The sequence below is a fragment of the Manis javanica genome, chromosome 13 (genome assembly GCF_040802235.1).
Source record: "Manis javanica isolate MJ-LG chromosome 13, MJ_LKY, whole genome shotgun sequence".
NCBI classification, from domain to species: Eukaryota; Metazoa; Chordata; class Mammalia; order Pholidota; family Manidae; genus Manis; species Manis javanica.
In genome coordinates, this window is record NC_133168.1 from 66,266,244 (window position 1) to 66,291,961 (window position 25,718).

A 25,718-nucleotide genomic window follows, 5' to 3' on the forward strand; every position below is an offset into this window, starting at 1 on the left:
AGTCATAAGAGTTTGGAATTAGACATTAGTTTATTTTTAATTAAACATTTTTACCTGATCAGCTAGATTCTAGTCATTCTATTACTCCTTCTCACCCCCTAGCCCATGGTTTTCACCTTTTGTATACCCCTAATATAGTGAAATATTGGAATTGTTTTGACACTACGATGACTAGGATTTAACTATGGTTCTACCCTGCCACTTAATATTAATCCTGGTTAAGAATGATACCAATAAAATAAATAGTTGCATATTATAGTTTGGATCTCCCCAAGTTTCATACCTGTGGAACAAGAACACTTATTACCACTTCAGACCAGGTAACTACACTGAGCTAGATACCATACTGATAGGATAAGCTTAAACAAAGGCTTGATATAAATTAAACACTAGTGAACTTAGTATGCTTTTTGGACAAGATTCTAGGATTATTAAAAGCATGTTTCCACAATACTTTGAAATAGAAGTATTATTAACAAAGGACAAGGAATTTTTCAATTATGCTATATTTTGGTATGATAGCTATGGCACAGGTATTTTCCTACAATGGCCTTGCAAGATAAATAAATGGGGAAGAATGTCAGTAATAAAAGTTGGCTTATAAATATTTCAAAACTGTAGCCAAATACCAATGATTCAAGTGTCCCTGATAACTGAGAGGATTCTAGGAGTGGGCCTCAGCACTTCAGTCCATTGTTACCTATCTCGTCATCAATGGGATGAGTATAGAAAGCATGCTGGGCAATTCTGAAGATGATCAGCTTCTGCAGAAAAGTTTCAAAGGAGACGGCTAGTTCTTTCCTATACCGAAATATAATTTGTCTTAGAAAACGGATGGACCTATGTATAGATCCAAAACCATCTGCATTAACTCAAAAATATGGCAAGTATGGCTTAGGGAGTATCATGTGTGAAAATTTAAGGGTTTAAGTTCAAGTAGTCAGCAGTCTGACTGAACAAATGTTAGTGTAAAATATCTTAGCCTTGCAAAGAAATATTGTACCAAGAACCATACTCCCAGCAAGGCAGACACCACTCAGAAATGTTCATTTTGGAAGTCACACTTTAATGATGGTCTTTGGCAAATGGGAGTATTTTTTAAAGGAAAAACAAGCTTGTGAGTTTAGTTCGGTTTACACTGACTCAGTGCTCACTGCAGATCAGATACTGTGTTAAAATAAACCTTAATACAACACTAAGATGTGGGTCCTGTTCTTGGTCTTGTGGTACAGTAGAGGGAGACAGGGTGCTTAACACATCGCTGTTTAAACACACTATAAATGCTACACAATAGGCTTTTGAAACAGAATACATTTTAGCTCAGATTATCAAGAGACCAGGGAAGGCTTTCTTGTGATAATGACACCTAACAGGAGTACAGAAGGGTGAGCATGATTTGGCCAAGAAAAGCCTGAAAGGCTGGGAAAGGAACCTTGCCCACAAGAAACCATTGAAGGGATTTAAAAAGTTTACACTAAAAGAGCTACAATATGTAGTTTTGAGTATTTGAGTACATAATTAAAGGAATTAAATTTTGTGTAGCTCCTGAAGAAGACAAATGGAAGTAAATCTCATTCATGAAAATTTATTTGGTGAGACCCTATGGTAAAGCACCCCAACATAAAGCAAATTCAATAAATTGGTGATTGGCTCTCTCATAGTAGGTTCACATGGTCATTTCATTAACCCACAATAACATGATTCTGCATTTTTTACAAGATTATTTTGGATAAAACTCACAGACTAAAACCCTGCCATAATGCTGTATCAATTAAAGCTGAACAAATGAGGGGAGGCTGGAGAAATGGGATACTTTAACATAGTACATTTTCAAGTTGAGTGAAATTTGTTGAGAAAGAGGTTGGATGGTAATTTGTTCAGAAAGCTGTGAAAATGATGATTAAACTTAGGTTGGAGATGCCCTCCCAGTATCTTTCATCTCTGAGATCCAAAAGCTCTGAAAAGAAAATATTTGATAGTTTCATGAATAAGGGCGCTAAGTGACAATGAAAAATTCCTAACTTAAGGTTTTATTTATACTACATAAAATTCCTGTATCTTATTAAATCTGGCAGAATTCATCTACTGATAGGAAATATAACATTATTCAAATTTACTTTATTTTACTCATGGTTACAAATGCCCCTAAATCAAAGCAAACCTTAAACTTAAAACTTGTCTGCAGTCCAAGCTGGTAGTCCAAGCCTACATGTCTGGCTCCATTGCTCTACTCTAATTATTTACTGTATGATCAAGGAAAATTGTGTATATTGCTGTTGGAAATTGAGAAGAGTGCTAACAACATATGTGAAACCTTCAAATTTTGTAACACCAGATAATGCAGATGAAAGGAAAGGCACAAGCTTGCCATTCACAGAAGGTAGAAGATGTGCCACCTGGGAGCTAGGGTCTTCTGGGGTGAGAATGACTCTGGGCCCACTCAGAGCAAGAATGTTAGCCTGTAGAGTAGAATGGGAGGTGCCTATACTGGTGAAGAGAGGCGACACTGCAGCTTAGGCTGCGTAAAGACATTCATACAGAGGGAAATATAAAGTTGAAGGAAAATTCATAGCTATGTTTTTATTATTAAATATACATGTTTACCGCTAGGGAATGTATATCCACAAATATGTATGATTTATTTCATTTTTAGAGCAAAATTATACACATTGATAGATAAAAAAGTGTATGAAAAGACTATTGTCTCTGAGATAAATGCTTAAAATTTTCTTTTTGATTCTAATTGTTTTCTGTTATGATTTACTTACATAATAACAGAGAAGTTTAAGAACAATTCCTGACAGTAAAACTATATACAGATTAAAAATTCCTATCAGCAACAATTTCTTTACTTCTCTGATTCTTTGGAATTCAAAGTGACTACTCATCTTTAATAAAATATTTCTGAGCCAATATATATACAAAAGCAGATGCACATGTGTATTCTATTTAAAAATATTGACCCAAAAAAAACAAAACCAAAAAACCCTAAGATAAGGTGGCATAAAAATAACTGAAAATACTTATTAAGACAGAAATACAAAATTACCATAATTACCATTACCAGAAGACAGAGTAAATGAAAACAAACTTCAACTGTGTAATAGTAGTAATTTATCATTAAGGTCTTAACATTTTAATGATGTATTTAATCTGACAAACTTTGTAAAGACAATCCTAAAATTGTCTTAAAAAATGACATATTAGGTCATTATTAACATATGGAAAAGGATAAAGGTGGCACAATTCTATACTCTTACATATCATCACACTGGCCTCATGTATATGTCACCCATCAAATTTTAGGGAAGTTGGCTCACTTATCAATGACAAATTCTATATTATTGTACCATGTCCAGTTTGGTGATTTAGTTGTAAAATTAAACAAAAGCAAAAATTCTTAGGGAAATGTATTTTCTTTTCAAGAAAAAGTTGGGTCTAAGCAGTTGACGAGGTCTCTTCAAACATTGTAATAAAGGAATCTGTCAGAACATTTTCACCTTTAAAATAATTTGAACACCACAAAAATTGTGTTAGTTTTGTTTTACTCAGTTCTTTCTGAAAAAAGGATATTATTAAGGAAATAAAATGTGTAAGAATTGAAAAAAAAATCATCCTTGTAATAGAAAGAATAAACATTAACATTGGTTAATGCCACCAAGGAGGGATATACCCTCCATAATTACCATCTGTCAAAAAAAGGCCAGAACTCCTTGAGGGTTAATGGTATTAAGTGCCACAACATCAAAGTTTAAAAGCTGGTGCCATAAGCTGTCCAGAATAGTGTGTCTGAAGGCAGTGTATTCATCAGCACAAAGATTCCTCTGATATTCTTCCACCCATTCTAATTCTTTGCCATCAGTCATCTATCAGACTCTGAGACTGTTAGGGGACTATTCACCTAACAAACGCTGAAAGTAGGCATCAACATTAACAAATTTATGGAAGCTTCCTGTGCAAACTCCACATTTTCCAATAATAGAAATTTGCATAGAAGTTGGAATTCGAAAGGCTAACTTATATGTTTTACCTGAGATCTTATTATAATTACAGTAATTTCATGAGAAAAGTTGTCTAGTAACATAAATTGCTTCTGCATCGGTTCCACAAACAAGACAAGGACCTAAAACATCCAAACTGTTCACAGACAAAGTCCTGTTGGGAAGCAAGCTGGTGATTTCAATGCGGTCTTTCGCAGGATCAGTGCTGAGCCACGAGCTCATGAGGGACTGGGGAACGTTAGTCTGGTTACTAACGCTATAAGGCAAAAAAGTACTATTTCTTCCCCCTAGTGAAAAAAAAGAAAAGGGAAAAACATCTTTCAAGACTAATTTATATTAGTGAACATTCTGAAATTCTGATATTTTAAAAGGGCAGTGATTTAAACTTATTTAATTCTCAGAGTAACAGGATGGCAATTTCTTCACTACACATTTTTGATGGAAGACTTATTTAGTGATACTAAATTCTCAAATTTTCAAGGTATAATATCTATATCAAATTTGAATTCCTTAGGCAAAGCAGATTTTAACCCTGCCTTTCTGTTTATTCTTTAATGAAAGTCTCAAAAATGTAATAAATTGGCCAGAATTCAAGTAGAATAAGGGAAAAAGAAACCAAAAAGGTAGATAAACACAGAAATATAAGTCCATAGGTAATAAAAAATGACATAATCATGAGAAATTCTGGACATATTTCAAGATACGTATTTCTAAAAACATATTTCTATATTTCTAAGAAAGATATTTCTGAAACTTGCTTTAAGATTTCCTTTTATTCTTATCTTTTAGATAAATGTTCTTAAAAGTAGAATTTTAGAACATTATCACATTATACATACTGTTATCGTTACAGTGCTCTGCAATTAATATAAAACTGGTGAGGCAACAGCACTATTTCAGTTTAAGTTGTAATTTGCAATTTTCTTTCAACTTTCTGACAGATCTAATAAGGATAGATTTCATTTCTTCAGTGAAGGCCAAGTACCTACTATGTGCCAAGCTCCACACTGTGCTGTGAATATAAAGTGAAGTCCCTAATGTTTTAAAGCTTAAGAATTAGTGGATTTAAATTTTGCTGATTCTTGAAAGCCCACCTCAACTTCTTTGTCTAAGGAGGCTTTGAAGATGACTTTAGTTCATATTTCTCTCTCCATTCCTGGATTCCTCATCATTTGTGTGTACCATTAACTTACTATCTTGTAACATTTCTTATGCCATGGTTTAACTTTCCATACCCCTTTCTCCATAAGGAAATTATACCTTAAAAGCAAGTTGCACAGTTTATACGTTCTACCTTTTCACAGTGTCTAATACTGTGCCTTGCAATAATAGACACAGAATATAGTAAATGGCTTTATTTCCTGTCTAACCAAAGTCCTTCAAATAGTAAAATTTCAAATATAACTTAGTGTACTGGAGGAAAGAAGTAAAAACCAAGGACTTAGTTAATCCTTAGATAAAATTATTAGTTTCTCCACAAATGAAGCTAGCAGAGACAAACTACATGCTCCACACATTACGTACTTCTCCACAATATTTCTGGAAAAGTTCTGTATTTTTCCCTTAGTTCTTTTTTACTACTCCTGTATTATCTTACATTACTCTTGAATACTGTGAAAATTAACACTGAGAACCAACATAGCAAGTCTTCTACCTGGTCTCCTTGCTTCCATTTTTACCATCCCTCTCTACATAGTCCATCCTCTACACAGTAGTAGCCAGAGTGATTACCCTGCTAGTTGCACTGCATCCATCGTGGCCTCCTTGCTGATCTCTACCTGTCTCAGGCCCTTGGTATGTGCTGTTTCCTCTGCCTGGAATGCTTTCATACCTTCACTTCTCTCAGGTGTCCGCTCAAATGTTATCTCCACCAAGTGGCCTCTCCCGATACCAGAACACCCCACCCCTGCCCAATTCTGCTTTACCCTTCTTCATAGTCATCAGTTTATTTGGCCCAGTTCTTTCCCTTTTTGCTGTCAGCTCCCTTTCCCACTTTTCCATGCTCTACTATGTGCTATAGGGACAAACTCCATTTTTCAGGTTCCCTTGCCATCTGTGTTCCGGGTGGACCCTGCCAACAGGAGAAAGGGACAACCACTGTGAGTAACTGGAAGGCAAATGAGGAGAGAAGCTCCAGGTTTCCGGCGATGACACTGGCAGTTAATTCCAGCCCTGGCTGAGGTGGAACTTTTTCTCCTGATCCAAAACCAACTTTGACACATGTCCAACAGTGCAGCAGTAGTTTTTAATAATTCCTTATTTCTGGGCATTATTCATTCTTTTTTCCTATTTGTTCTTCCAGCTTCTTTCATACTTTTATTCTTCCATCCCTTCTAAAACACATGAAAACAATTCCTTCTAAATCTAGTAGAGTTTCTGTTTTTCTGACTGGATCTTTACTGAAACATTTTCTGACTGGATCTTTACTGAAACATTATCTACTTATTGTCTGCTAGAAAATTTTCTCTGTGTGCAGACTCTGTTCTGCTCACTGTTGTAGGCTCCATCCCCTAGAAAAGTGCCTAGCACATGGCAGGCATTTGATGAAAAATTGCTGAGTGAATGAATAAATGACCTTTGGAACCACAGACAAACTCAAAAAATAGGAAGCTTGGAAAATACCCATAACAAAGAAATTCCCCTTGATTTTAAGTGTATAGTTTCTAGCCAACCTTACATTCATCTTTAATCAGGAGATAGGGCCTTTTAGTCTGAGGAAACACCAGTACTTTCATAGACCAACTTTTGTTTTGCCATACACCCTTGGCAATATAATATAAGAGCTGTCAATGTCTATCCCATAGCATGAGGACCCCAGACAATGTACTCAAAACAAGACGCCTGGCTGTCCAAAGTTAGCCAGCATTTCTGGTTCTCAGTAGTATAGCAGTAAGTAGCTGACAGTCAGAATTCAATCCCTATGATACTAGAATTTACCCTAAAGCAGGAGAATGGAAACATTTTGCCATTCTTTAATGTTAAAAATCTGAGAATTTCTAATTTGGTATTTAAAAATGTAATAAAATCACACACAAGAACGTTCATTAAAACTTTTTACCTTGATGAAAGAGTGATGATTTCTCAGATACATCTGCAGAGGCATCCCAGTGCCAGAGGGACCCATCTTCAGAACAGGTAAACAGATGATCTGGGTTGGACGGGTGGAAGTGCACTTCCCACACTAAAGGTAAGAACCAAGACACTTATTCCCTATGCAGATTAATTGAACAAACAGTAAAAGCCTGTCTCTAGGCATCAGCTTTATTAACCTCCATAACACACCTTCAAACCCCAAGTCTGTGATAAAAATCAAAGGCTTCAGAATTTAAGAAAAACACACAATGGCTCTCCAAATGGCTCTAACAGGTAGGTAGGTAAAGAAGCCAAGTAAGTCTACTTGTGTACTAGGCCAGAAAATAAATGCTAATCCCTTGACCTATTATATTTTTTTATGGAAAGGTATGATAGTAGGGTAATTCTGAAAAGATTTTTTAAAAATTGGTAAATTTTATTTTCAATTCCTGTGTTATTAATGTATGAAAGTTATATTATTAGATAGACTGAGAGAGAAGACCATACAAGTAATTCAGAAATGGATTTCTAAGAGGCAGAGTCCAGTTTCGGTTCATGACAGAACTCTGGATACTTCTGGTCTGTATCACAGACATAGCAACTAAGTGCTCCTAGCAAACCGAGACCTGGCAGTGTCCCAAGAATCTGGATCCAGTTTCAGACGGACAGCTTTAAAGAAGCCAATCTTGGAGCCAATGACTGGCCAAGACCCCTTGAAAATTATCTGCAGATAAAACAGGTAGTCTGTGCACAAGAATTCTGTGATTCTGGGGTGGCTGACCTTCAAAAGGCAGCATAGGAAGTGCCCAGGTATAGCATAAAAAGAGCAAGGCACATATTATAGACTGGCAATTTTCCTTCTGACAGTTGCCACAATTAAACATCATGCTACAGAATATAAAGACATCACCTTCCTCAGGAGGAGAAGAATGTGTTCTGGTGAATCCCTATATAAAGTACATAGATACTGTTTCATTAAACAAAGTGAAACAAAACAGCCTGTAGAGCCAAAAGAAAACAGCCCAAATCTAGATTTTTAAGTATTTATTTTCAAACTAGAAAACCTCTGGCAAAACATATTTATTTCATTTCTATCCATGAATCAAGATGAATTTAAAATAATATATTACAATCCACTACATTTGTGTGTATTGCTCAACAATATAGGCTGGCAGTTAAAAATGGGCTGGTAAGAAGATATCTGAAAGTGTGTAATTCTACTACCACTGGGATAGGCAGCACCAGACTCCAGGAGAGCATACCATATTCCCACACTGGAGAAAATTTTCTTTGCTTTTATTTGCTTCTTAAATATAATCCTAAAAGTCATTTATCTTTCCAAGGTAATGGTGAACTTACTTAAACTGAGAGTTGCAATACTGGTATAAAGTTTGCTCTTTGTTCTTTTATTCAAGCAGGGATTGATACCAACTTCTCTTAAGTCAGAATTTAAAGCTATAATCCTCTCTGGCATGATATCTAAGACGGGTGATAAATAAAAAATTTCTGTCCAGCCAAAAAATTCCCCACCAAAATCAAGACACAAACACACACACACAAAACCCAAAACAAAACAAAGACACATGTCTACTGTACTTGTTAGAAAGAGTAAAAGGTACAATAAATTGAGGAACACAGATTTTTAAATATAAAATAATATCAGATATTAAAAAACCTGCATTTGCATGGGAAAAGGACATTCTCACATATATAAACTGGTATTATTTTATGTAGAATAGTTTGACAACATGTATCATAATTTTTAAATTATGCAAACTTTGTGGCTCATCAATCCTATTTCTAAAAAATTATACTAAGAAAATAAGTGTACAAAGACAAACATGTAAGGATAATCACGGTGGTTTGGATATAGTATTGAAACACGTTGAAGAACTTAAATGTCAAATAAAAAAGGATTAGTTAACTATTTTAAATTTACGTAATTCCCCCAAAAGCTGTGATATAGATGCGTATCTATTGTTATGGAAAGCTGCTTATAATATGTCACATAACTCACCCAACAAAAACTACATAGCTACACAACACTTACTTTCAGCTTCATGAGCTTTCAGCAGAGACACAGGCATAGTACCTTGTCTAACATCCCAAATACTCAACATTCCATCCTGGCCACCAGTAGCTACAACATGCTGCTGGTTGGGATGTCTATCAACACAGTGGAGTGGCACTCGGTCACCAGTCCTTTTATGGAGATACAATGACATCAAACATGTTGCAAAATATAATTTATTTTTGTATAACCCATGGAACACATCTTGCTCTAGTACCTAAATAACAACTTTGTCGCTGGAGCTACTGACTGAACTTAAATCATGCCAAAAAACTCACTATATTAAATGTCCCTAAACATAGAATTTTGGGGGGTGGAATTAAAGGCCAATTCTCTCTTCAATTTGGAGACATGGAGAGGAAGATAATCTGATGGTTAAGATGTACAAAATGCATTTCCATTTTCTGGCTTTTAGAAAAATTACATATCAATTAAATAGCATATTCTTTATTCCTACCTTATTTAATGCTTAGTTTATATAATTATTTTTCAGTTTGACACATTTTATTTTATTAGAGAAGGTTGCACACATAGAAAAGGGGATTTCTGCTCAGAAAAAATATCTTGGATTGTATTAATCACATCTAGAGTATCTTACATGCACTATTTATGGAATCATTTGATGTACAGAAGTTCCCCATTAAATAACAGACTTCAGAGATAAAGGCCCTGAATCAATACAAGTATTACTAAATACAGCATGCTGGTATTAGGCCCACCAAATTATATTTGCTTTATTAAATTTAATCAGGGATCATTCTCTTAAAATTCAATTAAAATACAATATGGTTTAAAGTTAGTTGCTATAAACAATTGAACAAATTAATTCTGCATTATGCTACTGAAATTACAAATCAAAACTTACAGTGATAATATCTGGGAGGGCTCATTTCCTTGTTGTCTGAAATCCCATATTTTTAACTGTCCAATTGAATTTACTGTAAGAATCTCAGGAGTTCGAAGGAAGGTTACAGCATGGAGAGTACTGCTATCTGCATTGTCTACAAATAAAGAAAATAAGTAATTAGTACCCCCTTTCCATGAAAATCTTAAGTCAATTCCTTCTATTTACTGAAATATTACCAGTGAGATTCTAAATAAGTTAGTTTAAGTTCTACAGAAAAACGCAGAATAATATACATATTAAAATGGACTCTCCCTTGATAGAAAATGTTATTGTTCACAGGACATGTTTTCCAAATAGTGGGCTGAGTTTTCACATATTTCTCTATTTCCGCTTAAGATTGTTATCCTCTCTTTCTGAGACGGCTGTTCAACCTCCTCTATAACCAATTTTATTTCCCACCAGTGCTTAACCTATAGCCTTCATTTTATTGGTCTAAACCCCAGTGCTTCATAGATAGCCTATCCTGAACTTGTAGTATTTTGCCGACTTATCTCAGATCTATTAATTTTTGTTTTTGTTTTTGTTTTTGTTTTTTTGAGAGGGCATCTCTCATATTTATTGATCAAATGGTTGTTAACAACAATAAAATTCTGTATAGGGGAGTCAATGCTCAATGCACAATCATTAATCCACCCCCAGCCTAATTCTCGTCAGTCTCCAATCTTCTGAAGCATAACGAACAAGTTCTTACATGAACAAATTCTTACATAGTGAATAAGTTCTTACATGGTGAACAGTGCAAGGGCAGTTATCACAAAAACTTGTGGTTTTGATCACTCATTATGAACTATAAACAATCAGGTCAAATATGAATATTCGTTTGATTTTTATACTTGATTTATATGTGAATCCCATATTTCTCCCTTTATTATTATTGTTGTTATTATTTTTAATAAGATGCTGAAGTGGTAGGTAGATGCAAGATAAAGGTAGAAAACATAGTTTAGTGCTATAAGAGAGCAAATGTAGACGATCAGGTGTGTGCCTGTAGACTATGTGTTAATCCAAGCTAGACAATGGCAGCAAAACATCCACGGATGCAGAATATGTCTCTCAAAACAGGGGGGGTGAGGTTCTAAGCCTCACCTCTGTTGATCCCCAATTTCTCACCTGATGGCCCCCCTGAGACTGTGCCTATCTTAGGTTGTTCCTCCCTTGAGGAATCATACCCTTCTCTGGCTAACCAGTCATCTTCCGGGGCCATACAGGGAAATGTAAAGTTGGTAAGGGAGAGAGAAGCCATATTGTTTGAAAAGGTTAGCTTTTTACTTCTTTGCAGATTTATGCCCTGTGGCTTCTATGCCCAGCATTTATCTTGAGGTATCTTTACCACTTGGAGGAATTATGATACTCGGTGAATTAGATATGAGGCACGAATTCTATTTAAGGGTTATAATTAGGAAGGAAGAAGAAAAGCTATAGAGGTAGCAGATGGAAGAAAACATGGGAAGATTGATTAGTTCTTTGACATATCTTCTTGTAGAGTAACTTAAGCATGTATAGGTTTTAAACTACTTATTAAATTGCACACACACATTAACACAATAGAAATACAGTTACATAACCAAAGCAGCAGATCTATTAATTTTTATGCTCATCAATTCTCTCCTCATCCATGAAGTTGTTCCTGATTGCTATAATGGTCCTTTTACTTTTCCTAGAGTGTTTAAGCTTATACCACATAATTAGGATATACTTAGAGACTTGTTTTGTTACACTCCTCCAACCACCAAACAATGGTCCTTAACAGTTAAATAAGTTCCTCAGTACTAAAAATCACAATAAATAGCACAAAAGCTGTGAATCAGCCCATGAACTGGACTCCATCCATAGACGTTCTAATTCAGAAGTGTACGGTGGTGGGCAGCTAAAAATTTCCTCAGGTAAGTCTGTGTGAGACACAGTTCAGAATTACACTGGAATAATCCTTCTAAAGCATGACAAGCAGCACATCACATCCTTGCTAAAACATTTTCAATGGCTCCTTAGTTGCCCACCTAACAAAATGTAACCTCAGTAGCTGTGCATTAGACCCTCCCAACCTGGCCCCAATTACCTTTCTTGCTTTATCTCTCACCTCTCCTATATAAACATCTAAAGTCAGGTCAAGCTACACTTTTTGTCATTCTCTGAATGGCCTTATTCTGCCTCCAAATTATTCCCTTTGTTTGGTGCGCCATCTATTAGTATTATTTATGGTCTAGAACCCAGATTAAATTGCCACCTGCCCTCAATCCTTCTTTAACCAGTAATCTCCCCTCCAACCAAAAAAAAATTTTTTTTCTCCTCTGTAGTGCCTCATTCATACATACCTTATCAACATACTGTCTTGATAAAGAGATCCTGCTTTGTATATTTTTATATCCCTCAAATGTCTAGCACTGTGTTTACTCAACACATGGTAGGTGCTCAGTTACTATGTAATGGGTAAAAGAAATATAATAACTTTTCTTACCTATAGTTCTCACAGCTTCCTTATGATCAGCTCTGAAAAGATTTATTCGACCATCTTCTCCAACTGTGACAATTTCTGGGTTGTTGCACACAACACCTGTGCATGGAGCACTGCTACAGGAAGGACTGCCAGGACCTGTATGGTAGTGAGCTGTTGTCCACTGCTGGCTGACTGACAGAGTCTAAGTGTCAGAAATAAGAGTATGATTAAAGCAAAGCAAAGCAAAGCTCTAAAAACTAGCACTTTCCTCCAACTAAAGAGTATTTTAAAACTGTCACACATTTCTAGAAAAAGAGTAACTCTCTTTTTCCTTTGTATTGCGTAGTTTTAAAGTTTCGAAACTACTTCCATCAAAGCACTATAATGGGATCAGATTCAAAGGAACGCTGTTTGTTAATACCTCAAACTGAAAGTAAGACGATGTTTTTTGGGTATCAGGTAGTTGTTTGTATTCTAAAGGAACTCTAAATTCTTTTTTTCTTAATTAAGGTACATTGATATACAATCTTGAAGGTTTCACATGAGCAACATTGTGGTTTCAACATTCACCCATATCAAGTCTCCCCCCGACACCCCACTGCAATTACTGTCCATCAGCATCCTAAGATGTTATAGTGCAACTCTAAATTCTTGAGGGAATTAGCCTGTATTTAAGATAAAAATCTACAGTGCTTCCTAAATGACTCCATTAAAAAAATAGTAAGATCTGGGCTTTATATTTACTAGGAATGCCTTTCTGCAAGGTGACCTTTCTTAATCCCAAAATCTAAATAAGCATTCTCTTCCAGCAACTTAAAATTGTTACTACAAGTGGGGCTATTTTAAAGGAGTGTCCTCACCACTATGCTGTGAAGGTCAGCCCTCTTGGGCTTTTAGCACACAAGAAAGCTGCTGAACAAATGCCAAGTCTTCATATGGTGGACCCTCTCTTCTAATTAAAACTTCGGTTCTAGCCACAGAAACAAAGTAGCTGTTCCTATTCTCTCTCATGATACCTGAGCTAGGAGTTACTCTTTTTTTCTTCAAAAGAGAAAATTAGAAGAAAATTACTTGCCAGAATACTATAATGTTAGGTCTAAACTAAGAGAATTTAAGAGATATTCAATTTGAATAGAAGTCCACACAAACATGGTTCTAAAATACACTGAAAGATGGGTAATACTTTTTCCCCTCCATGTTTTGAGACTATAAAACGTAATTATTTGTGTCATTTTTAAGTACAGTCTTCTTTAAACCTTCCTGAAAATAATTAAAATACAAATCCAGTTTTCAAGCAAAAATTATTTACCTGGTTATTTGGATGGTGAAGGAAAACCGTTACACATCCTGTTGATGAAGCAGCTACAATTCTTTCCTGGTCAAAAAACTAAACAGAAAATTCCTGCTTGTTATAGTTTCAGAAATATCAGTAGGGGGAAGCCCATTTGTTCAGCTCAATCAGTGGTATAACAGTTTTAAAGTGCAAAGAACCTCTAATATATAATAAAATGCAAAGAACTAAGCAAATAAAATGTGATGCAATCTGAAATTCAAACTGCTATTACATATAGAAGTATTTTTTCATGAAAAATAAATGACAATAGTCTTTTCCCTAAGTCGTGTCCCTGTACTGATTTAATTTTGGACCATTACCATAAAGGTTTAGAAAAGTATCATTCCTGGGGTTAAGCGGCTTTCTACAGAAGAAAATTCAGACTTTTAAGTTGTACAGTCCAAGATGTGAAAACTTAATTCCATTCCTACCACTTACTATTTGCTCTAAGGTCTTGGCCAGTTTTGTAAGCCCCAGTAAACCCTTAAAACAGTTTTAGGGATGACTATCCCTGCTTAGGAAGTTATTATGAGAATTCAGAAAGCAGAAAGACATAAAGTGCCTTGCAAAGTGTTTGTCATATAGTATGTATTCAAAAGATCTCAGTTTCCTCATTGATAAAAAAGAGATAATACTTGATTCACAAGCATGTCATGAGAATTAAATTAATTTATGTAAAACTACTCAAAAGTGCTTAGCACATAGTAGATGGTGAATAATTAAACAAACTAGGATTAAAAAACTAGGATTAAACCCTCATCCCCTTCCCCACTTCTAATTCTCCCGTTAAGAGGCTATATGTGATGTTGGCAAATCAAAACTATAGAGAACTCAGTTTTCTGCAAATCCGGGGAGACTAGACAAACTTCAAGGTCTTTCGTATCTCTAAATGTATTACTCTCAGTTTTTAAAATGTTAGCTTTTATCTACTATACAGACTTACTTGTAGATCCATTACATCACCAATGTGTCTGATATCACACAATAATTGATGGTCTCCTTCAAATCCTCCATCAGAGTCCAAGTTCCCAAAATCTCCAATAGACCACAGTGAAACATAATTTTCCTGCAAAGCAGAAAGTTTTATCTTGAGATGAAATATACGTCAAACTCTCGGAAATTCAAGGTTGCATTGCCTTAAAGCAACCTTTCTTTAAAAGCATCTCAGACAAATGGTAATAGCTTAAAACGCAAGGATATGCGAGGCCTAGGCACACCATCGATGGCTCTGACGTACAGGGCAACCGAGCCCGAAACGGGCGGCTCCGGGGAAGGAGAAGGGCAAGGGGCTAGAAGGCAAGAGATTTCGCGCGCTGGGGGGCAGGGGCGCGGTTCCAGGAAAGCAGGCTGGGACTTCCCAGCCCAGACTAGGAATACCTCATTGTCCCAAGAGCCCGTAGCGAAGGTCTCGGTGGTCTGCAGGCTCCCCGGAGGTACCGGTCGCCAGCGGGTTTTGCTGATTTTCTGAGACACAAACTTGGCATAAATTTCCTCCATGCCTGACATAGCCGCACAAACACCACGCAGCACAACGCGTGCCTTTCAGTCCCGCCCCTTCCCGCGGAACCCTGATTGGACCAGACCTAACGGGGCGAACGGTGGCTTCGGAGAGCCAATTCTCATCCGAAGGCAGTGCGGGCACCGCCACCCTGCAAGCCTGAAGAAGTTGGGACGCCTTTCCCTCCTGAGGTGGCTCGGAACAGAGGCAGGAGTGTACCGTTCCCTGTGCTGTAGGACCTGCTCCTAATCTGTAAAATCAGCATAGGAACACCGAGACAATGCATTTGTGCAATAATTGTGCAATGTAAAACAAATTTAAGAACAAAACCAACATAAAATCAATCCAAGAGAAACCACCTAGTAACCACACCTGATCATCCAGTTTTGCATGTCACTGCTCAAAGATTCAAAATTCTTGAATTCTTATGGAAGTACATCCATTAACGTACCACCATTATTCTAAAACGCTCTTTCTTTGCCTCCCAAATTCCTTGCTTCAAAGTTTTTAATAAACCCTGTCGGAGCCTGGAGTTGTAATTAGGGACTCCAGTTTAGTTTTGACGCCCATTGTCCAGCTGTGTAACCTTCCTTAATTCTCCATTTATGTATATAATTGAGAATGAGTTTGATGTGTAACGTGGACAGCCCAGGAATAGGTGCCCTAAGTTTCTTCTGTGCTTTTGGTTGCAACTATAAGATCCTTTTATTCCTCTCTACTTCTCAGAATCCTGCCCACCGTTCAAGGGCCAGTTTCTTCCCTATCTTTTTCTGATTACCCAAGCCCGTAAATAAACAGCCTTTGATATCTGGACTACCAATAGCACTTAGATTTTGCCCTTCGTTGCTAGTTTTTTTAATGCAGATCTTGTCAATTAGAATGCAAATCATACCGCATAAATGAGGTATGATACTTATCTTTAAAAAACTATATTATCTTCATAAGTATGTTGTTGGTTGTCTCTTTAAAAGGGGCCATGATATTTTGATGTTGTTTTTATCTGGTATTAGCAAGTCTTATTTCAGAGCCACAGCTTATGAAAGAACTACATGTAAATGTAACCCATCCAGATCAGCTTTAGTGAGAGTTATCAGGTTCTTATTGGGGATAGACTGACTTTTTTTTACTTGAACTCTATCAGGAAACTACAGAGACATGAAATATAAAACTGTTAGAGTTCCAAACAACAATTTTATTCTTAACACTGAAGTAGACAACACCGTATTGAGTATAGTTTCATTTATGGTCACAGAATATCAGAAAATAGGTCATGAATATTTTGTATAGGAGGTAGGCTTGAGTATCACAGTTGCCAAAATCTGGTGAGAACTGGAATTTGAAAATTGCTGCTCACGCAGTAGTATTAATGCCTTAACTTAGCCTTGTTTCCTTCCTTAAAAGTTTATTGTACTAAATGATGAGTGGATTCTCAATCTTAGTCTGGTTGGAAATCAGCCGGTTGGACGATAGAGGTACTGTTGTTCCCCGTCAGCTTCTCAAGGTCTTGCAGGGCTGATAGCAATAAAACTGGTGTCCATTCTAACGGTGGTACTTGAGGTTTATTAGCTGAAAAATACTATGATATTCTTAACCTGTTGTATGTTCTAAGGAGCAAAGCATTCCCCACGCTCCTTCCCATCCCCTATGTCATGGTGTTTTTCCGCTCGCTGAATCGGTGCCTTACTTTACAGAGTTGAGAACAAACCAGGGTCCTACAGGTATCTGCTAGGCAAACATTGATATACTTGTCACAAAGCCAGAGGCTGTAGTACTATAAGTTAGAGAGGGCCTTTCCCTCCTGTTCTACTAAGATTCAGGGTCCACCATAGGGAGCTCTGACTCTAACCGACCTAAATATTAGTCAACTGGGTTGGATGAGGCAAAATGGAGAAGCCCACCGTCCAACAATCTGGACAGCTATAGGGGCAGACCTGTCGCTCGCAACAGCTGACCCAGCTGAGACTCTTGAGCCACCGGCAGCAGTGGAACCAAATCGGCGAACCGGCGGCACATATCTGCTCCGCCATTCCGCTACCGCGCTCGGTGACCAGACCCACAGCCAGGAGAGCAACGTATCACGCTGGGCCCACCTGGCCTGGCTGCAGGGCGAACCCAGCAAGGAGGAGGTGTGCAACCTGAGGTATCAGAAAGGGGCACGCGGCGACAGCGGCGCTGGCCCTCCAGCTCTTCCCGTGCAATCGCAGGAGCCACAGGCGTGGTTGGCAGGGCACAGGACCATCCAAGCCCCCGGACCCACCCTGCTGTACCCGAGGCCGCGCGGGGTCATACAGCGCATGCGTGCCGCGGGGGATGCCGGGAGCGCGCAGTGGCGGCTCGGGCGGCGACAGCAGTAACAGCGGCGGTTACGACGGAGGCGCCAGCAGGGCGGTAACCGTGTGGGAGGTAGTCTCATTCTTCGGGAAGCTGCTCGGTATCGCCGCCGCACTGAAGGTGCTTCTGTACCTGCTCCGGGTGTGCTTAGCGATGGCCTGGAAATCCGGCGGCGCCAGCCACTCGGAGCTAATCCACAATCTCCGCAGTAAGTGCCACCACCTCCCGGCGTGGGGCGACTGGGCCAGGCCAGGCTTCGGCCTGGTTCTCCAGGGCCGTCCGGAACGTTCTGTCTGTCCACCCCCGTGCCCGCTGGAGGGGCTCAGCTCCGGGTTGCACTATCAGCCTTGATCGTCCTGCACTTGCGATCGCGTCCCCCGCTACCTGTCACTCATCAGCTTTGGACTCGAAGAAAAGAGCGAGCCAGGGGCCGCAGTTGGTGGGCAGGGACAGGCGTCCCCCCGAGGGTCTGGGGGCGTGGGCGCTTCTCGGGTGGTGGGGCTCTCGCTCGGATCTGCCGCCTGCCCGTCCGGGTGTAGCGGGAGGGACCATATTTTGCCGCAGCCTGGAAGCGGGGCTGGAACCGATGGGACCCCACCCTTAACCCCCGCGTCTTCTTACCGTCCTCCTCCTCCATAATCGACCTCGGTGCTGGCTTTTTTCCTGCCTCCCCCGCCCTGCGTTTTTTCCACTGGAGGGAGATGCCACTGTTTGATACCGGCGAGGGGAGGGAGAGAAAGATGAGAGAGTATTGTCATTGCGAATGCTGGGAGAAATTTCTGGGACTGCTGTCGGGTGGAAAGCCTCGTAGAGGGTGGAGGAAGAAATAATCAGGAGACGCTGTTCGTGAGACATTTGTTTGAGGAGGCTTTAGGGTTCCTTGGATCCGCGAACGATTGTGTGTGTGTGTGAAACGTTACAACTTTTTTCAAGTCCATGTGCTCTGAAAGCCTTGTGTGAGTTTCCTTGTATCATTCTCTTCAGTTATTGCATTCCTTACTCTGATGATAATTATGAGTGCTGTGTCACTTTCTTTTTTTAAATAGAAATAGTGTCGCTGTCCGATCGGGAGACTAGAAGGACTGCAGTCCGTAACATTCCCTCTGGTCAGAATTTGCAGCATTCTCTTTGCCACCAACTTTGCAAATATTCATATCCTGCCACGTCATATTTTCAATTATTATGTGTTATTTAGCTTTTCATGAGTTTTTCATGATTTCTAATTTTATTTGTAATCTCCTTGAGGGCTGGAACTTTTTCCCCTTAATATCTTCGAATCCTCTTTAAGAACTTAGTATTCATTCCTTTTTCATAAATGTCAATGTACATTATATGCTTGGATCTGTGCTATGAACACCAAGATGAGAGAAATAAATAGTAATGCCTGACACATGGTTAGTACATAATTAGTCATTTAACTTTTTTTTTTTACAATACTTAAAATTTGGAAATTGTGTCCTTAATATTTAGTAATGAAGAATGTTTAGATTTCAAAATTCTGTCAACCATTACCAGTATTTACTTTATGGAAGGGTATTTGATTGGAAGTGGACATTTATAACCTGGGGCAGTATTATGAAGTGTGATTTAGGTTCCCATGGATTGCACATAAACTCAATATTTTGGAAATATTTTAATACAATTTCTTAAAATGGTTTAGTGCCTGCTATTACAGTGTACCCATTGCATACTTGAAACATTCTATAGACGAATTATGATTAAGTAATTTTCCACCAGTAGGTTATCTCAGTAGGCACTTGGCTCTGGCAACAATTTGTAATCAATAGGCTCTTAAAGTCACTCCTCTTTGAGCCAGATTTGTGGTTAGCAAGACTAGCTCTTTTCCCAGTGGTTTTATAATCACTTTAGTGTATCATATTACTGTTTTTAGCTAAAATTTCTAAGGATGTTTTTCTATCAGAAAATTGAATAATGTTTAATATACATGGATGTTGATATTACAAATACTTAGTTTTATACTAGATCTCTGTAGGAAAAAATTACATTATATAGCCTCTTGTAACACTGCAACTTTCGTTTCAATGTTTTGTTGAATTAATCCTAGGTAATAGGTTTCATTTCTATTTATTTACTATAAATGTAAATGAGCTCATGTAAAAATTTCAATTGGTACAGCATTTGAAAATTTCTTATTATTTCTTGGTTATTTGACTTTTGTGTATTTTTCTAACTTAAAGGCTTCTAATTTAATCTTTAGAAAAAGATTAAAATGTGATTATATTGACGTTGAATGAAGAGGGATCTGCACATTGGAGGAAGCCAGTAACATTTTTAATGTTTTGTTTTTAAGAAATCAAGTTCATGATTGCTTTAGTTTTAACATTATAATAATTTTATTGAAAATATCTACTGAGTTTTTAATTTTATAAGACATTGTAATAGAAATATTGTATTTAATTTCATAGTTGATATATTATTTACAGGATATTGTACAGTGTAATGGTACATCTCATAATATCCATAACTTATGATGACAGATGCTCTCAAGTAACTTAGAACAGTGGTCTAAAACTTGAGCATGCTTTAAAATCTCCTGGATCACCTGGAGAGCTTGTTAAAACAGATTTCTAGAGCTCAAGGATCTGTATTTCTAACAAATTTCCAAATTCTGGCTGATCCAAGGATTATACACTGAAATCACTGACATAGAGAATTCAAAATTACAAGGTTAAACTCAGTCAGTGTTTGAGCTGAATCAGTTTTATGTTTTAAAATAAGGTTTTAGGGAGAAAGTCTGTCCAGTAGAGCTCGCAGTAATGTGTTTGTGCTGTTCAATATGGTATCTACTAGCTACATGCGGTATTAAGCATTTGAAATGTGATTAGTACGATTAGGGAACTGGGTTTTTATGTTATTTAACTCAATTAAATAGCAACATGTGGCTAGTGGTTATCATATTGGATAGTGCAGGTCTGTAGAAATAAAAAATTCTGTTTTTTTATAATTATAAGCAATTATGGGGCTGATAAGATGCTTATGAAAGAAATTAATTTAAAACAACTCTGAGCCTGCTTAATCTAGGAAATGTGACAATTTAAATAATGTTTATATTAGAGTTATTTTCTTCTTTTATTGGGATAGTTTTAAGCCATGGTAAAAGTTAGGAAAAGAGGGGGGCAGGAGTAGATGATGTCGAGATAATGTGTTCTAGAGCAGGAGCATCTAAACCAGAGCGTTTGTGAGACTTAACTAATAGATTTCAAATGCTGCTCTGGACCCCTAAAGCAGTGCTGACAATTGTTCTTTTATCTGTTTTTGTTTGTTAAAACACAATCAACCATTTGACCAAATGAATCAGTTATTTCTACTTTGGTTTCTTTTGCATCCTTGGTTGTGTTGTTTTGCATGTATAATGTTGATAGGATTTGTCATTCAGTCAACTGATCCTTGATTATCTTCTGTATGCCAGTCACTGGGGATTCAACAGTGAACAAAACAAACATCCATTCTCTCTTTTAGCTTTCTTGTAGTGAGAGCAGACAAATCAAATATGTATCACATGATAAATGACAAAGTAGGAAAGGAGGAAGGGAATGTGGTATAGTAAGTAGGTTTGCAGTCATAGGGGAGAACACCTTGCTAAGGTGTCATTTGAGTAGAAAGTTTGGAGGAGAGGAATTTAAAGAAATTCAAGCCATGCAGATAGAGCTGGGGGACAAGCATGCCAGGTAGAGAAAATAGCATGTGCTAGATTTGAATTTGGGGTGTGAGATTATGGTTAAAGTCAAAGATACATGATGCACAGGTTTTATTTAGGCCTGGGAAACTGGAATGATTTGCCATTTCTGAGTTGGAAATAGCAAGTGAGAGAAAGCAGGGATTTTGGAGTGCAAGAAGGTGTAGGGGAGAGCAGGAGTTAATTTTGGGGTTTGGGATGCTTATAAAACACTTAAGTGAAGACCTTTAGTAGTCATTTGTATATATAAGAATTATGATAATTTCTAGTTTTTCTATCCTTATTTCTGTAAATAAATTGAAATTATTTTAAAATTCAATTTTAGAGTGTCAGTTCTTAGCCACTGTAGCATAACTAGTGGAAAATAATATTCCACTAGTTTTATCATGGGTATTAATGGGCCAAATATAACTAGTTAATAAAATCCTAAGGGACTGTTTTCAGAAATTGGAGCCTCATTTAGAAAACAAAGTACCTCCTCATTTTAACTTACTTCAAGGCATTCTTATGGGTACATACTACTAAGTGTACTTACAGTACATTGAATAAGGTTTAACTTCTATGATTTTAGTGTAAGTGTGTCTATTTAAGTTTAAATTAATTGAAATTAAATAAAATTAAAAGTTCAGTTCCTCATTCACACCACATTTCAAGAGTTCAGTAAACCCATGAGGCTAGCCAGTTGGACAGTGCAGATGTAGAACATTTCTATCATTTTTAGAAGTTCTACTAGACAGCACTAGATTTGGATGCTAGGTTGTATTCCATTATTTAATGGGGTCTTAGTTCCATTGTGTTGTTTCACACACACACATATATGTGTGTGTGTGTGTGTGTGTGTGTGTGTGTGTGTGTGTGTGTGTGTGTGTATTGGGTATTGCATTTAGCTTTGTTCAACACGCTTTTAAGAAGAGCAGTGAAAACTCGATCAGACAAGGGTGGTCAAGATGACAAGAGCTGTCATCATTTTATGTGATGATTTGATGGGATTGAGATTGGTTTAGCAATGAGAAAGCTTGGGAGTGCAAAAGTGTTTAAATATTTGAAGAAATGTTATGTAGTAGAGAGTCAAACCGGGACAAATGGGAGGTACATTTTGGCTCATTATAAGGAAGTATTCACAAAGCTATTCTAACAATCAAAGTGTTGGCTTTGAACATAATGTTTTCTGTTTTCTGAAGCAAGAATGGCCGATCATTTCACTGTAAGGGATATTGTAGAAGAGATTTGTCATCAGCTTTGACTGTACACTAGACGTCTAAGGATCCTTCCAAATCTAAGATGCTGTAATTTTAATCACATCTTGGATTGTAAGAAATTGTGTGTGTGTGTGTGTGTGTGTGTGTGTGTGTGTGTGTGTGTGTGTGTCTGTGTGTGTGTCTGTGTCTGTGTCTGTGTCTGTTGTCTGTCTGTCCCTGTGTGTTTAGGAAAGAGCCACAGAAGTTAATGCTTGGTACCTGTTTTTAGAGTTTTACATAACATTTTAGATTTTCAGAGATGTAGGAGTCCATTGAACATTGTCCTTTGACAAATAGTTAACTTTATGTAGCTATTAAGAGCAATGATCTAGAAAAAGATGTATTTTTAAATACTCTCTGGTAGTTAGAGGATATGCTTTATCATAAGTTGCCATCACATAAAATTCTTTGATTATACTGTGAATTTAAAAGTAATCCCTTTCAAACTTTCAGAACCAAGAGTTTCTCAAGCTCTACTTATATCATGCCTAATTGTTCTAGATGGGAAGTAAAAGGTGACCATTTTGTTCATTTTTTATTATTTTCCCTGGCATGTTGATAGTTGAGAAGAAATGAAGCAGATGATTAACAATTCTTAAAGTCAATAAGGTAATATTTCTTTTATTGAAGTGTAACTTTGTAACAAGCTTAGAGAAATTTGTTTCTATATGGCTTGAAATCCATTTGCAAACTTAATTTCTTACCTGTGTTTTCAGAGCTTCATACCAACACAGGCCCTCTTTTTACTAATTTCTGCCAGGATTGCTTCCATCTTTCTCTTCTCCCAGATCAAAATCTCAGAGTAGTCCTTGATTCTTTGAGACTGTCACCAAGTTAAATCAGTAATTCTTACAAATGCCTTTCATAGTCATCCTCTTCACTGTATTTTCACTGATACTATCCTAGCCTAGGTTCTTAATTCACAGTTGGAGTTGTATACCTCCAATCTGATTGGTCATCACCCTTTTGATCTCTCTTCCCTCAGATACATTGCACACATTATAGTGATTTTTTAGTGTTCTGCTTTCTGTAATGTCACTTTACTGCCTGAGCTTCCTATTGTTTACTGTAACAAGCATAAACACTTCTTGCTTAGTTTTCAGACCTCTCTTTGTTGTCTGTTCCCATGCCCCAACTCCAATCCTGTTCTTCAGACTGATTTCGTTTTCCTCCTCATATACCTTGTGTATTAGGGTACCATTTGGCCTCTGTAATGAAGACCAAAATAACAGTGTTTTAAACAAAACCAAAATCTCTATCACCTGTAACAATTCAGTATAAGTAGTTCAGAGCTAATATGGTGGTTCCATAGTGTTGGACCTAGGCTCTTCTCTCTGTTGCACTCCCTGAAGTCTTTCCTTATCTTCAAGGTTAAGGATAGTTTACCTCCATTATTTCCATATTCCACCTGGTGTAGAGAAAAGTGGGGAAAGAAAAAAGCGCTCATTCCTTTTAAGGGCATGATCTAGAATTTGCATATATGATTTCTACACATGTTCCATTGATTAGAACTCAATTGTAAGGCTACGTGTAACTACAAAGAGGCTAGATAATGCACCAGTTAAAATTCTGCCACTGTAAAAGGAGTCCCATGCCACAATTTACATCTTGCTAATTGGAGGGGTGTGTGTATATACACATACACATGTATTAATCCATCTACATAATACACACTACTTGTGATAAGGTTAGGAGAATTAATAGTAATTTTTAGTCAAATAATATATATACATGGTTAAAAGATAAAATAGAAAGGCTTATTATGAAAAATAACAATTGCTTTTCCCGTTCCTCCTTGCCCCGCCCCAGACTTATTGCCTAGAGTGAATGAACCACTTTTAATTATGTTTTGGTTCTTGTTCTTTGCCAGTCCATGACAATTTATAATGCTTCTCTATTTGGTTGCCTTGTTTGCTAATTTTTAAATATATTCATATGTTATTTGGAGGGTTTGTGTGTATACCTTTTATAATGGCTTTAAATCACCTTTTTCTTAACTATTTACAGTGTGGTAGGTATTAAATGATGTTCTTTGATTCCTTCTATTACATATACAACAGCCAGTGATCTAATTCTGCTTTTCCCCTTTTTTCTCTTCCCATTGTATAAGTATTATTAGTCCACCCATGTGTCTATCCTTATTTTAGTCTTTGCTGTACAACTGAATATGTTTTCTTTGCTGATGTATCCCGGGTTATCGCTTGGTTAGATGAAACACATCTTACAGAAGATTGCCCAGGAAGGGTTTGTGTGTACAGCATTCCCTGAGTCCTTGCATATTTAAAACATCTTTTCTATAACCTTAACATTTGAAGGACAGTTTGGCTGGGCATTAAATCCTTGACTTACACTTTTAAAAAACAGCTTTATTGAGGTATAATTTACATAAAAATTAACCAATTTTAAGATTACAATTTGAAGAATTTGACAAATGTAAGTTGTATAATCACTACCATAATGATAGATAATAGAACAGAGGTCAGCAAACTACAACCCATAAGCCAAATCTGTCCTGCCTATTTTTAGAAATAAAAATTTAACACAGTCATATCCTTTCACAATATTGTCTGTGGCTGTTCTTGTACTATGTGAACAGAGTTGAGTAGTTGTAACAGAGACTATGTGGCCTGCAATGCCTAAAATACTTACTATTTGGACTTTTATAGCAGTTTGCTGATTTCTGATATAGAACATTTCCCTCATGCCCCTTTGCAGTTGATCTCCTTTCACCTTCAACCCCTGGCAACCACAAATCAGGCTTCTGCCACCATAGTTTTGACTTTTCTAGAATTTGATATAAATGGAGTCATATAGTGTATAGTCTTGCTGGTTTCTCACACTGAGATTAGTGCTCCTGAGATACATCCGTATTGTTGGGTGTATCAGTAGTTCACTCCCTTTTATTGTTGACTTGCACTTTCTGTCTTAGAATATTGTGAAAATGCTGCTTCATTCTTGCTTTGCCTTGAAAGTTGCTCTTAAGAAATTTGATGGTTGCCTAAATTTTTTTTTTGACCCTTACTAGGTAATTTGATCTTTTTGGCTTGATGCTCTGAGGATTTTTTCCCTTGTCTTTAAAGTCTGATAGCTTTATTAATATATGTCTTAAAGTTTACTGTTTCTGGTAATACTTTTA

General features: G+C 37.2%; 3 protein-coding genes across 12 annotated transcripts in view; 1 reads left to right on the forward strand and 2 right to left on the reverse strand.

The window, feature by feature from the left end:
• Nucleotides 1–1,045: 1,045 nt before the first annotated feature.
• On the reverse strand, nucleotides 1,046–15,502 carry NUP43 (nucleoporin 43). Of its 5 annotated transcripts, XM_073219748.1 has the most exons (10): nucleotides 15,196–15,497; nucleotides 14,762–14,884; nucleotides 13,795–13,872; nucleotides 12,507–12,687; nucleotides 10,010–10,145; nucleotides 9,124–9,275; nucleotides 8,433–8,552; nucleotides 7,060–7,182; nucleotides 4,031–4,288; nucleotides 1,046–1,957 (listed from the first exon to the last, which is right to left on the reverse strand). In XM_073219748.1, exons 1-9 carry the CDS (start codon nucleotides 15,322–15,324, stop codon nucleotides 4,059–4,061), a joined length of 1,272 nt encoding a protein of 423 aa, XP_073075849.1. In that variant the 5' UTR covers nucleotides 15,325–15,497; the 3' UTR covers nucleotides 1,046–1,957; nucleotides 4,031–4,058. The 5 variants fall into 5 exon arrangements, with proteins under 5 accessions (XP_073075849.1, XP_073075850.1, XP_073075848.1 ...); XM_073219749.1 differs by lacking the exon at nucleotides 4,031–4,288 and having other exon boundaries at nucleotides 15,196–15,502; XM_073219747.1 differs by having other exon boundaries at nucleotides 1,046–4,288.
• A 1,984-nt stretch (nucleotides 15,503–17,486) lies between these two features.
• Nucleotides 17,487–25,718, forward strand: part of PCMT1 (protein-L-isoaspartate (D-aspartate) O-methyltransferase) — a 39,133-nt gene continuing 30,901 nt past the window's right edge. For 3 of the 6 annotated variants that reach the window (XM_017673237.3, XM_037022004.2, XM_073219751.1), the window contains exon 1: nucleotides 17,608–17,855. In XM_017673237.3, the coding sequence (XP_017528726.3) occupies nucleotides 17,627–17,855 (229 nt within the window). In that variant the 5' untranslated portion in view covers nucleotides 17,608–17,626. Of the gene's footprint in view, nucleotides 17,856–25,718 lie in introns of all 6 variants that reach the window. The other 3 variants (XM_017673236.3, XM_017673238.3, XM_017673239.3) reach the window with 3 other exon arrangements.
• LRP11 (LDL receptor related protein 11) overlaps nucleotides 23,213–25,718 on the reverse strand; it is an 80,571-nt gene continuing 78,065 nt past the window's right edge. Inside the window, exon 8 of the mRNA XM_073219744.1 lies at nucleotides 23,213–23,990. The gene's annotated coding sequence lies outside the window, so the exon portion shown is untranslated. The remainder of the gene's footprint in view (nucleotides 23,991–25,718) is intronic.

What these genes read in the sequence shown, in the direction of transcription:
- NUP43 (XM_073219748.1), bottom strand. Translation starts at nt 15,324, where the DNA reads ATGTCAGGCATGGAGGAAATTTATGCCAAGTTTGTGTCTCAGAAAATC. An exon ending in TTCACCATCCAAATAACCAG is followed by an intron (nt 12,688 to 13,794) that starts GTAAATAATTTT and finishes TCTGACACTTAG; the next exon opens with ACTCTGTCAGTCAGCCAGCA. An exon ending in TATTGCAACTCTCAGTTTAA is followed by an intron (nt 7,183 to 8,432) that starts GTAAGTTCACCA and finishes TCTTACCTTTAG; the next exon opens with TGTGGGAAGTGCACTTCCAC.